The sequence below is a fragment of the Natator depressus genome, chromosome 11 (genome assembly GCF_965152275.1).
Source record: "Natator depressus isolate rNatDep1 chromosome 11, rNatDep2.hap1, whole genome shotgun sequence".
In the NCBI taxonomy this organism is placed as follows: domain Eukaryota; kingdom Metazoa; phylum Chordata; order Testudines; family Cheloniidae; genus Natator; species Natator depressus.
In genome coordinates, this window is record NC_134244.1 from 12,366,950 (window position 1) to 12,380,391 (window position 13,442).

General features: G+C 39.7%; 1 protein-coding gene across 6 annotated transcripts in view; it reads left to right on the forward strand.

Moving 5' to 3' along the window:
• Nucleotides 1–13,442, forward strand: part of KALRN (kalirin RhoGEF kinase) — a 766,757-nt gene that overhangs the window by 512,529 nt on the left and 240,786 nt on the right. For 5 of the 6 annotated variants that reach the window (XM_074967163.1, XM_074967166.1, XM_074967164.1 and 2 more), the window contains exons 16-17: nucleotides 8,972–9,091; nucleotides 12,907–13,125. In XM_074967163.1, the coding sequence (XP_074823264.1) occupies nucleotides 8,972–9,091; nucleotides 12,907–13,125 (339 nt within the window). The remainder of the gene's footprint in view (nucleotides 1–8,971; nucleotides 9,092–12,906; nucleotides 13,126–13,442) is intronic. The other variant, XM_074967165.1, reaches the window with a different exon arrangement.

A 13,442-nucleotide genomic window follows, 5' to 3' on the forward strand; every position in this document is an offset into this window, starting at 1 on the left:
CAAATGTTTGTTCATTACATTACTTTAGGGAGTAAAAGATGCTCTATATTTACCAGGAAAAAAAAAGTTCAGTGGAACAAGGGTTCAGTGTTTGGAGTGCAGAGAAAAGTCAAATGAGCATAGACTCTATCAAAGCTGTTCTTTTGCAACAAGTGAATGTTTGCACTTGTTCAATGTTTCATGAGAAACTGGTTCAGAACATTACATTACTGGCAAAAATCCTTCACTCTGAGAAATACATACTTGGGGCTGCTGAGTCAGAAGCTGGCATTTGCGACATTTGTGCATGTTAAAAAAAAAAGTGCACTTTTGTATGAGTTGTTTGCAACCTTCAAAAATGTCAACAGAAAAGTCTCCTAGTTTTTAATTTTGAAAATATAGTCACTTGGCATTTCGGTGGCAGTATAAAGTGTGTGGAATTTATAAAGTGCTTTGGAACCCTTCTGAATGGAAGGCTCTATATTTTAATAATATCTTTGTTTATAAAGTGTCTTTCTTTCTATAATTATTTCAAATATTTCACACACTATATTTACAACAAGCATTTCACTTACTGCAATGTAGCCAATTCGGAAATGAAACCTGGTGGCTATTTAATAGCACACAGCAGTACTGGTTTAGAACATAGAGTACCAGACCCAACAGAAACTCTAGAAATACATGTTGTTATTATTGGGCCCAGTCCAAATCCCAGTAAAGTAAATGAGAGTCTTTCACTTGACTTTAGAAAGGGGTTGGATCAGGCCCATTATTACAGCATTGTTTTTAGAGAAATACAGTGATGGCTACACTCTGGATAACTAAAGCTGTGGGTCTCAGAAGCAAGGATTGGTTAATTTCATTCATAGGCTTGTGTCTTAGAATATTCTACAAAGCAAACATCTAAAAATGTAAGTGATAAGACTGAACTGTCTAACTCCTGCAAGAGGAACACAAATAGCTGCTTTGAATTAGTGTTTCCTTAACAGTATTTGAACCATCAAAGCCTTCATAATAACTCTGTAACCTTTCAGCAAGCCTATGGCTAAGAATCATTGTATTTGTTCAGCTGAATACTAAAAAACCTATTCCTTATTAACCTGTCAATGATTGTAGCTAGTTTCCCCTGAAAAGAGCCAAATTGAAATATATCTGTGCCCTATCATAAGGTGGCTGTATTTGGTTTCCTGGGGATGAGTCATATTCACAACCACTTAGTGAAATTGGAAAATATATTGATTTTGGCTTGTTGTTCATCGCTGGTCTGGTCCAAATTTCCTTCACTTTTTAGAGCACTTGAGACAATGAATGGTCTCCATCTCATTACCAAATTGCACTTGCTCTTGAGAGTCAATTGAGATTTGGTTGCCACAGACACCTACTGTAGCTCTGGTAAAATTGTGCTGAAACAGCAAACTAGGCTGAGTTCTGAAACATGTACATATGTTTGCATTTTAACATAATGGCTCATGTAAATCCAAAGTCTGTTTCCTGTCTGTATCTATTTAAGTCTCATTTAGGAAAGGTTTCTGCAGTAAATCACATGCTTCGTAGGTTTGAATGCCAAGAGAATACATGTTTGGAGCCATTTAAGTGGACCATCTCAAAGTGTGATGCTCTGTGACCTGAGACAGAGTGGAAATAATACAGATCACTGGTTCACAAAATCTTTCATATTAAGGAAGAGAGCCTCTCAAGGACACGTCCCCTCTCCCCCCACAACTCACCCTCCCAGCCTCTCCTTCCCTGTTGTAACTATAGAACTTGGAAGGCTTATGCAGCAATAATAGCAGGATAGTATTAAGGAGATGAGATTAAAAGAAATTCCCTTTAATGCAATGCTGGCAACTGTTTGGCTTTCCATTCCTGTTCCCCTTTTTTATATTTGTGCATTTATTTCCTTTCACTAGGTATAAGACTTTACTTTTCTTAGTACCCAATGTACCCAATCTCCCCTCACGGCCCCAGTGTTCTCGACTCTCCAGCTCATGTTGCTGGTTAGTTCTTCCCTCCTGTGTGCCTTCTAACCCACCAGCTTTGGTGTCCACTTCAGATTTGATGACAATTGAATGTAACCCAAAGGACTACATGAAGCAACCAGTCTTGACTTTTTTCAGTTTAATAGAATTAAAAGGCCTTTGGAAACCTGAAAAGTGTCTTGAGCTGGGCTATAACTACCAGGAGATGTCCTTGCTTGGAGACTGGCAGATGCTTCCCTGATATACTAAAAGAAACTCCTCAGATCACCTGCAAGGGAATCACCTGCAAAATAAAGATTCTTGTACATTAATTTCTTTACTCATTGGTGGAGTTTCAAGTTGGAAGTCTGAGGAGAATTTGGCCTTCATGTTTAATTACAGTAGGACACAGAAACAGTGAAACTCTGCTTATAGCCAATTGGAACAGAAGTCGATGATTGTTTCAGTGCATTGTAATTACAATCCTGGTGAAACTTCCGCTTACAGTGAAATCATTCTGCAGGGGAGAGATGGCTTTGCTCTAAGAGGGTTCCACTGTTACTGCTTTTCAGTCATAAGGAAAATGATTGGGCCTCTTTGGAGAGACTTGGGGTGGGTGCAGTTATTTAACTCCAGAAATATTTAATTTCCACTTCAACAAAATTGATAAAATCTGTAATTTGTAGGAAATGTCTGTTTAAAGGCCATTGCTTAGTGTTAGCCTGCACATTCCCAGATAATAACGAGTCTATAAATATAGGAGAGTGATCGGAGAATTGTCTTGGGGCTATATTAGAAGCATCTATACAAAATTTTAATTAAAAGAATATTAAGCACCATGTAAATCTGAGTCAATTTGTGAACAGGTCTTGTAAACCAGATAAAAAATATGTAAATGTTCACCTCCAAACATTTCCCAGTCCTAATTACAACTCATATACACAGAGAAAAAGGCTCTTTGTGATTGGTTTTTGCCCTGGCTGTGGTGGGTACTCAAGGAAGCTTTTGATATGCAAATGAAAGCTCTGCTTGCTAGAGGTACACAAAAAATAAATATTAGTGCTGGAAAAATTACTTGTAAAAAAAGTTTAGACAGTCTAAGCTGAGAACAGTACATTTCTATAAGCAATGATGAGCATTTGTGAATATGTTTGTGCCATCAGAGTTCTCAACAAACATTATGGAGTAGGTTTGTGGCTAACTCTGCATGGTTGCTCACTGGGCCTTGGGGGAAGGGTGCAAGGAGCCTTTCCCCGCCTTGCGCTCGTGAGCACAGTTAGCTCCTGGAGTATATGGACCAGGAGATCCTAGCACCACTGGCAGTCCTAGAAACTCCAGCTGAGCTGAACTACCATGGGGTGAAGGGAATCCCTCTTGCACCCTGTTAAAGAAGAGTTTATACAATGCTTAACACTTCTGCAGCCATTATGAATGGTAGATTGTGAAACCAGGTGGACTGGGTGATTGAGTTGGATCATGAGAAACTGATAAACTACAGAGAGGTGAAAGAGATGGTAGAGAAGAGAAGCTGAGAGGTACCAGGCCTGCCAGAGGAGGTAGAAGGTGGCACTGGGGAAAAGGTCCTAAAAAGAAGGACCAGGAGATGCTGGGCATTCAAAGGAAGGAGCAAATGAAGCAAGAAAAGCAGATGCCATCAAAGTTCTGGTTTGAATGTTGCTGCCCTTTGATCCAAGAGTGCCTCCAGCTTTCAGTTTACTGGCAATGTTGGTACAAATGGGATAAAGCAGACCAGACCGAGGGCATTTGACTGGGCCTCACTTTCCTTTTGGACCTGCAGATGGAATGGGCATGTGATAGATTCTAATGTGCTTCTGTACACAGTATGAGTATTGATGGAAGAAAGGAAATGAGAAAAGGTGGGCTATGATAAACAGGACTTTAGTAATACACCAAGTAGCAAGGTTAATCTCTCCTAGAAGATTACTGTCGCATTTTTTATAGCTTAAATGTTCTTCCCTTTGATACTGATTAACACAGTTATCCTGTGTGCAAGTTTTGCTTACAAACAACTTCACTAAAGAGTACTTGTACAAAGCTTCGGAAAGGAGAAAAATGAGGATGCTTAGGTAAAGATGATTAACTCTAAATTGGAAACATACATAATTATTGAACAGGCTTCAAAACAAAGGATTTGTCATTCCTGTTCAGACCATCAGTTCTCATATCCTTCCTGAAGCAATCCATACCTGGTGCTTCAGAGAAAGGCTAAGCCCTGCCCTTTCCCCCAGCCAATGCTAGGCAGCTGATCATACAACACTGTACATAGGGATAAAAATGTCCTTCCTAACTGTCTAATCACCTGGAACCCTGTGTCATCAGATGTGATTTCCCTTCTTAGCTCTAATAACTACTGCAAATGTTACAGTACATCAAAAATTATTCAGCATCACACTTAGGAGTGGTGATGACAAGGCTACTCGTTACATTACTTACAAACTCAGAAATTGTTGCTGAAGCTTTCTGACTGGAAATATAAGGATACACAAATCTGAACTGAAAAATGAAGGTAGTGAGTACAGGATGGAAGGTTTTACATTGCTGGTAAATTTCCAACAAGCTGTGTGTTTTTATAGTAAGCTCTGATTTATAGCCTGACTTAGACGCTTAGAATAATTTTTTGTACTCATTATTACTGAGTTGTTTATTTCAGTTGTTTGTTTAACTTGAGCAACATAAAAGACAGTTGTATTTGTGAGAAGTTGGTGAAGCAGAAAAAATATTGATTTCCAAGTAGTTGGCATTTAGACATAGGCAATTAATTTAGCTGGTATTGATCAGTTGTGCTAAAAGTAGACACTCGACCATGAGGGTGATGGCTGTTATTGTTTTTAAACAAATGGACACAGCAATAAAGTATGTTAAAATACTATCAACAGGAGGGAAGCCGAAAGGACCAGTGAGGCACTGAGTTAAAGCACTAGTGCTTTGATCCTGCAAACATTTACATATGTGCTTCTCTTTAACAACACGACTTGTAAACATTTGCAGGATCAGTGTCTAGCTTTGAATCTCTGCAGACTAGATAATACATTTTCAGAGCTGTATGAAGTTTTAGTTTCCACTGAAATTAAGGAGAGCCATAGGATCCACAGATCTGAGGATGATTAGAATGTGCAGTATACAGCTGACCTTTCTGTCTCCTCTTCCTGCTTCCCAAATCTTCCTTACCCAGATATCAGAGGAAAGTAGAGTACAGATTAGTGTTGCTACTAGATGGTAGAGTAGCACTAGTGTGTTACTGCTAGATGTCAGTAAATACTGCAAAACATCTGTGAATATTCAACTTGCAATTTTTATCAAATCCATTTTGCTCATGCAAATGGTTTTCACAAGTGATTGAGTTTTACTGATTTAAATTAATGAATATTTGCACTTTAAGTACTTGTGCATTCTTCTAATTAGGGAGCAGAAATGATGCGTTTTGACTTACCTGACCAATCAGAATAGACTCAGGTTCACAAAATAGCTGAGTGGAAGAGCCTGCCCTAAGCCATGTAGGTACACACCTGGCTTTCATCAATATTGTTAGTACCTCAGTTTCATGAGAAGAAAATTTAACCAAAAATTTTGGTAAAAGTGTCACTGAATGAAGCCAACAGACTGCAGGGAATGAAGAATCAAGGCTGAAATGCCATGCCCAACCCCGCTAACTATTTTTAGTTGCAGCACATATAATATGTGTGCTCACCTGCTTTCAGACAGTGAGATGAAAGGCAGAGTGACAGATTTCAGAGTAACAGCCGTGTTAGTCTGTATTCGCAAAAAGAAAAGGAGTACTTGTGGCACCTTAGAGATTAACCAATTTATTTGAGCATAAGCTTTCGTGAGCTACAGCTCAAATAAATTGGTTAGTCTCTAAGAGTGACAGATGTACCACTTACGTTTCCCGTGTTTATTGGGCTAGATCAGGCATTTGTCATTTTTGTAAAGTAGGCTTTTTCAGAGCCATTGTGTAAACATAACATGATTGACAAGACGGAAGAACAGAACTCTGCTTTAAGATGCAAATTATTGATTTCATTGGGTCAAGGTGGCTGTTGCACAGAGAAATCAAGTACAGGGAGGATATCTCATTACCACAGATGTTAGAAAATAAGTCCTATTATGTCATCCAGCCCATTGCCCTGTGTTTACAGCCAACCTGACTTTTAAGGCTGAGGTTTCTGAAGCTGGATGTAGAGAGACAAATTCCTAAAATAATTCTGCATCTAATTCTAATATTTTAGAAAATTTCAGCTTAAAGGTTTGATAAATGAAGGCTGCTTCCTAAAATTCCCTGTGACATTCTGATCACTTTTTAAAAAGAATGATTATGCTCAGCTACTGCTTTTCTAAAAGAAAATACTCCTGTTTTTAAAAAAAAATCACAAAGGCATAGGTCAGCCAGCAGTTCAGCAAAAACGTGAAAGTGTTTGCTGGGTTATGCTGTTCTCACTTCATATCTTGTCCAGCTATGGTGATCCTTTAGTTAATTCCTTCCTAAAAGAGACAGAGTTTCAAATCTTGGTACAGTGTAGTTTGTCATACATGGGCTTACTGGTCTGGGGGATTATACAAAATCGTAGACAAAAAGATGGTTGTGTGGTAATCCCATTCCTTTTTCTCAGAAACTCTGTTGTGTTTCCCACAGCAACAGTAGCACCTGCTGATGAAAGAGAGAGAGCTGATAGATCAAGACTGCCCTACTGCTGACTTGAGCAGAATGTTATTTTCTACAAATTAGGGTCAGCTACATGTGTAGACTGGTTCCCTTTTTTCCTCCTAGGGACAACTAATTTCCTTATCCCAGAGGGAGGCAAATGGCTGTGAGGAGGGTGGTGTATGATGTAGGGAGGAGGAAAAATTGTTCCTTTAAGGCACTTGAATGAATCACTGTGGGGGAGAAGAGGGACAAAAGATAAATTGCTATCTAGAATGGTAAACCAAAGTTATTGAATTTCAAAGCTGTATAGATCCTGAGCTACATTTGTGAAAGTGATTGGGCAGTAAGGATTTCCTATGCATTTGTGAACTGGATGTAACAACTTGTAAAATAAGGCTGGATTTCTTGCAATAATTTGCAGCTACATTAACAGAAAATAGGACGAAGACTTGTAGGCAAATTCATCCAGGAACCTACATGTGCAGTTTGAGTGATTATTTTTGGACAAAGTGTTTTAAAATAGCAGAATGCGTTTCCACTGGTTTTTAAAAAAATGTTCTGGTAAATCTGTCATACATATATATACAGCCCAATTCTGCCACCCTGACAGTGTGCCTTACTCCAAAAGTAATCTAAAAGCCTGATCCGAAGCCATTGAAGCCAATGGAAAGATACTTCTTGACTTCAGTGGTCTTTGATTCAAGCCCTTATTGAAACCTGTGGGACTACTAATAGGATACTATTCAGCATCAGTAAAGGTAGCAGGATTGGACCCATAATGATCGGGGGGGAGGGGGGGTGCGAATTGTTCACTTACATTTTTGAGAAAATTGATATCCAAGAGAATATCAAGGATATTTGCATTATTCGTAGATAAGTGCAAATATACTTATGGAGCAAGGAGGACAGTTTTGAAAGGCGGGGGGGCTAAACTGTACAAGTGCAGAATAAGAATCACAGAGTAAGATTAGAGAATGAAGATGGAAATTGCACTCTGTGCAAACGTGTAAGAAGAAACAATGCACATTGAAATCAAGAAGAACTGGACCAATTGTTAAGTGCAAATTGAAGGAATACTTCATTGTGCCCCACCTGATTCATGCTAGTCCAAACAAGAAAGATAAAAATGAACAGGACAAGCAAGGATAAATGGAGAACTTTTGGAAGGCTGAATACTATGACAATGAGATCACAGTTCAAGGTGGGATAGCTACAGGTCTAAAAGAGTTCTCTGTCACTAGGGTTACTGTGGATACAGGACACCCTCTTTTTTGAAACAATGTAATCAAGAAGCATCCTTAAAATCTGTGTTTGCTAATATGGATCCCTGCCCAGTGTAAACAGGGATAAACTGTTACAAACCCATGCTATAGAGTAAAGGGGGTTCCTTGTCTATAAAATCCATGGGCCCTTGTCTATAGAAGAGTTTGTCCACACTGGTCAAGGAATTGTTGGCATACTGCTATCAAGAATGTGTTCAGAGAAGGCTATGGACAACAGTAGAGGTGAGCCTGAGTTCTAGAGCTTCGTCTGTGATCCAGATCAGACCTAACCTTCCTCCAAATTTCTTGGTGTTCACACTGAGGGGAGAGGGATGCTTTGATTAAAACTAGTCAAACTCTCATGTAGAAATGGGCCCATTTTTTGTTTCAGCAAATATGAGGAGAGTTCCTTAGAAGCATCCAAACCGTGAGTCTCCATGGGACCTGACAAACCATCTCTTTCACCTAATCCTGTGCCAGAGGCTTGGTGGTTGAAAAAATACAGTACAGGGCATGAGAACTCACATTGCTAGCAACTGTGGGCTCCTAAAGTCAATGGGCCTGACCCTGATTTCATTTAAAAGTGAGATCAGAATCATGCCCCTGGTCTCCATGACACTTTGCTAAGAACTGTTTTATTTGCTAATAAGATGTAAGTACAACAAAGCAGCTTTTAAGGTGAAAATGTGACCTTTCAAACATAAATATGGACAGGAATTTGAAAAAGCAGTGGAAGAGCCTGTCTAATTTGAACTCTGCTCTGTTACCCTTTGCATTTCTGCCCCGTGGCATTTACACAGAGGAATATTCACTTTTGTAATCAAAACTTCAGATGACACTGGGCACTTCCTTGCTATCTAAATACCCCTGCAATGTCTTGTAATTTTTCAAGCAATAACTTCTACAGTGTGACCTTTTGTCTCTTTGACAATTAATATTATTTATGTAATGAAGTCAGTCCTTATCCCAGGATTTATCTACTACCGATTGACTTGCACTCAGACCATGTTAAGCAAAATACATTTCTTCAGGTGGGCTGAATCACTAGATTATGTGACTGCATGGACAATCAGATCTAGATAACCTTTCAACATATCCTTTCTGTACAGGTGCTCGGCTGGATTCGGAATGGGGAATCAATGCTCAATGCCAGCCTAGTCAACGCAAGCTCCCTTTCAGAAGCTGAGCAGCTCCAGCGAGAACATGAGCAATTCCAACTGGCCATAGAGGTAACACCAATGGGAACATTTTGCTTCTCTTTCCCAGATAAACAGTATAGATGGGGCTGTCTCTCAGGCATACATCAAACCATTGTTTGCTTGAAGAAAAAGAAAAAATAATCTTTGAAAAGGCAATTTATCACTAACCTCATAAGGTAGCAGGAGGTTAGCAGTGACATAAATTATTTCTCATCAATAGCTAGTCCTTTTGCTGTCAGATGTAAACAGTGGCATTCATGAAAACTCCAGACGCACACATCCTGGTAATTCCTTTGCTAACGTTATGACCCAATCAGCATTCTTGGAAGTGAACTTGAAATAAGAAAAGTTCACAAAGTCAGTTTCTTTCTGAGAACAAGATTCGTAGATTATTTCCAGGACCCACCATTATGAATATATTTATCACTGAATATTAAAGCACCCTCTCAGATGAAATCTCTGTCTGACGTAATTCTGCTGTTTTGGAATGAACAGGGGAAGTTCAGGAAAGAAGAGCTCTCCTAAAATATTGTTTTGTCAGAATAGAGAAGTAAAGTTTGTACTAACTGTTGTCTAAATTGTGGTTTTGCCACAAGCCCTTTCCATGGGACAGCACAGAGTTATATTGCCCTGGTTTGGAGATTTATATAATATATTTTTATAGCTGTAGCTCACGAAAGCTTATGCTCTAATAAATTTGTTAGTCTCTAAGGTGCCACAAGTACTCCTGTTCTTCTTTCAACACTGTAGTAGCTCAGCATCTTCCAGTATTGCATTAAGCAATGTGATTACCATCTGTCACTGCATTTGATATTACACCGGTGACATACTAAGGGATGTATTTCCTTCTCCCATTCACGCTGATTAAGGAGTGTCTAGTCCCTTAGCTTATTACTCTAATGGTTACAATTTTCATGGGTAAAGGAACATGCTGTCTTTCCTCAGGTCTCCTCCTGTAATCAAAATGTGTTAAAAACAAAAAAAACTGGCTAGCGTCAAACTTACAATTGCCATGAAAATAACATCTCCATAGAGGGAGATTTGGGAGAGTACTTTGCTTAGTAGAAACTGTATTAAATACTCCTGTAAACTTTAAGGAAACTGACATATGTTATCAGTGTTGCTAGTTGGTTTAGGGGTTATAATCTCTGCAAATAATTTTGATTTTTGATCCAATTCTACTAGGATTAAGGAAAGAGTAGCTCTTCACTGATGTTGCTCCCTGCGGGAAAAGCAAAAGTTTAGTATCTGGGGTAGAGGGAGGGTGGAAATTATGTATCAGCTGATTGGCATTGTATTGTGCTGACTAAATCTTAGCAGCATTAGGCAGACAACACTCTGGGGAAGGATACACACTGTCTGTGTATCACAGCTTGCTACCACAGGGGAGATACTTGTATTCAGCAGGAAGTGCGAGCCACATAGGGAGAAAAGGATTACAACATTGTAGGGGAAGAAAGTTTGCAAAGGAGAAAACACTAAATTAAATATTAATAGTGTTTAAAGCTCAACATGTGAGAGATATCTGCAAAGCACATAGGGCAGAGACAGGCCTCTAAAGGATTTCTAGATGTTGCATTCATTTTCATTTAAAATTCTTTAAAGTTTATTTAAAATAAGCATTACCACCCTACCAGCAGTAAAACAGCTGGATATTAAATTAAACCAGTTATTCTTGAACATCTTCCTAAATATTTCTGCCAATTATTCATCCTTTTTGCTAATAGTTTTCTCTACATTGCATTATTCAACAGTATATTACCAGAGGTTTTCAAGCTCCTTTCCTGGTTCAGGGGTTAGATCATAAATGTATCAAGTGTGAATTTGGCATTAACAGTTAAAAACGAAACAAAGACTAGATGTGTCTTTAGGAGACTTGGGTTTCCTTACAGAAGGTTAAAAATAAAATCAAAATATTGGGCTAAACAGTACCCCCTCCGTGCAGCCACACCAGATGAGGGGGGAAGGTCTGAGGGGTGGTCTTCATGTTGGCAGCCTGCATAAGGGCTGCCCTTGCACTCAGGGGTGTGCAGAGTCTGCTACTCTGTTGCTCCCCCTGGGAGTAATAGCTATGAAAAAGGATGAAGAGTGTGTGGATTCATGATTATGTCCCTCCTACACCCTGGCCCTCATACATCCCTAAAAGCCTTAAATTACTGTAGTAAATTACTCCTCCAGTCAGCACAGCCAGAGGACTCCAGGAGGTACCCTTGTCTCCTGGCATTCCCCGAGGGTGATGTGACTGCAACTCCCCTTACAGTAACATATTTGACATGAAATATTATTGTGGCATATTAGATGGTACAAGGCATGGGGAGTCAAGATCACTAAACTTTTTAAAATCCAGGGGGCTCAAATTCTGTTATGAATTATGAATAGGGCTTCTGATTTTAGGTTTTAATTGATAAACAGCAATAAAACACTCCCAACAAAAAAAAAATGAAACCAGTATTTATCCAATAAACACTGGAAATGGGTACTTGTATCTATGGGCAAGTGTACACAGAGCAGTGATACAGATTATAGGCAAGTGATTTCTAAAGCGCACTAATACGTTGTGCATGAATTGGTCTGGTGTGCACTAGAGATTCCCCAGTGCTCTTTAACATAGTGCTCTTTGAAACTGTATTATGTTAAAGTGCACTAGGAAACATTACAAAGGGATTACTCATTATAGTACATACTACAGCAGTGGTTCTCAAACAGGGTCGGGACCCCAAAGTGGGTCACAAGGTTGCCAGGGCTGGCTTAGACTTGCTGGGGTCGAAGCTAAAGCCCAAGCCCGAGGGCTTCAGCCCTGGTTGGTGGAGCTCAGGTTACAGGCCCCCTGCCTGGGGCTGAAGCCATGGGCTTTGGCTTTGCCCCTCGCCCTGGAGTGGCGGGGCTTGGGTGGGCTCAGGCTTTGGTCCCCACGCCTGGGCCCTGTGATAATTTTTGTTGTCAGAAGGGGGTCGTAGTGCAATGAAATTTGAGAACCCGTGTGCCACTGTAACAAGTAACATATATAATATACGTTATATAGCTATATGTTATATAGTATGTACCAAATGACTAACATATATAATATACATTATACAGTATGTACCAAAACCCTAATTGTTGGACATCTACATAAAACTCAAACATTGCTAAAAATAAACCCTTAAAAATGAAACTAATAACCCCCCCAAAAGAAGCCCTTATTATGAAATAAAACTATTATTATTAATAATAAATTCTGAACGGCCATTTACAGAGATTAAAAGAGATAATGGTCCCTTTAAGGCACCTTCATATTTTCCAGAATTGATGGGTTGGAATATTAGGGCCTGATCCCACAGACACCTGGGCAAGTGAATATCTTTTCTCACATGAATAATCCCTTTTACGTTAATGGAAATACTCATGTGAGTAAAGTTATGAGTTTAAATGTTTCAGGATTGGACCCTTAGTTTGCTAACTGTTATAGATTTGCTGGTTGCTTTCATCCTTTGCTCCAGAGTGGGGAGCATTAGGCACTGTGTGGAGGCCAGATATAGCTCCTGATTGCCATTAGCTGAATTTTGGGTTCCAAAAAGTATGTAATTCCATCAGGATTCCTAGGTTACTGCCATAGTGGCAGTAGCTAATCTATGGAGTTTACCCATTTATCCGCCAGTGCTTGCTGCTCTCCAGCTCTAATAACGTGTTGTGTACTTGTGTCAATAAAGTGCACCAAAGTGCTTTATAAAAAATAACTGTTAATTCTAGAAAATTATCTGAAAATGTTTCACTCTCTCGCCTCTCCATGCTCACACCTCGCTTCATCTCTTTACCATACACCTGGCACATCTGTACAAACCTCTTTTTCCTCCCCTCATACACAGTCCCTCTTTCATGCCACTTCCTTACAGAAGACACACCAGAGTGCTCTGCAGGTACAGCAGAAGGCTGAAGTGTTGCTACAGGCTGGGCACTATGATGCTGATGCCATCCGGGAGTGTGCTGAAAAGGTGGCATTACATTGGCAACAGCTGATGTTGAAGATGGAGGACAGGCTCAAGCTGGTCAATGCGTCAGTTGCTTTCTATAAAACCTCTGAGCAGGTGAGCTGAACAATGTTGTCCTAGCATATACTCTAACATAGCTAGTTCCCAACCTAAACAGGAAAGATCTTGATTATACCAACTAGTGGCATCTGCCTCCTAGTCACTTGGTTACTCTCTAATCTGCAGAGGACCTTGACTGGCTCCCAATCCCCTTTCACAATTGCAGGCCATGGTAGCTTTCTGGGGCATAGCACAGAGCTTCAGCTTTAGGGTTCTTCTACCTTATCTTGAGCAGTCCCCAGGTGTGGATGGAGAGTCTGGAGTATCAGGCACAAAACCCAGAAGTAGAGCTGGTCAAAATTGTTGCATCTGAA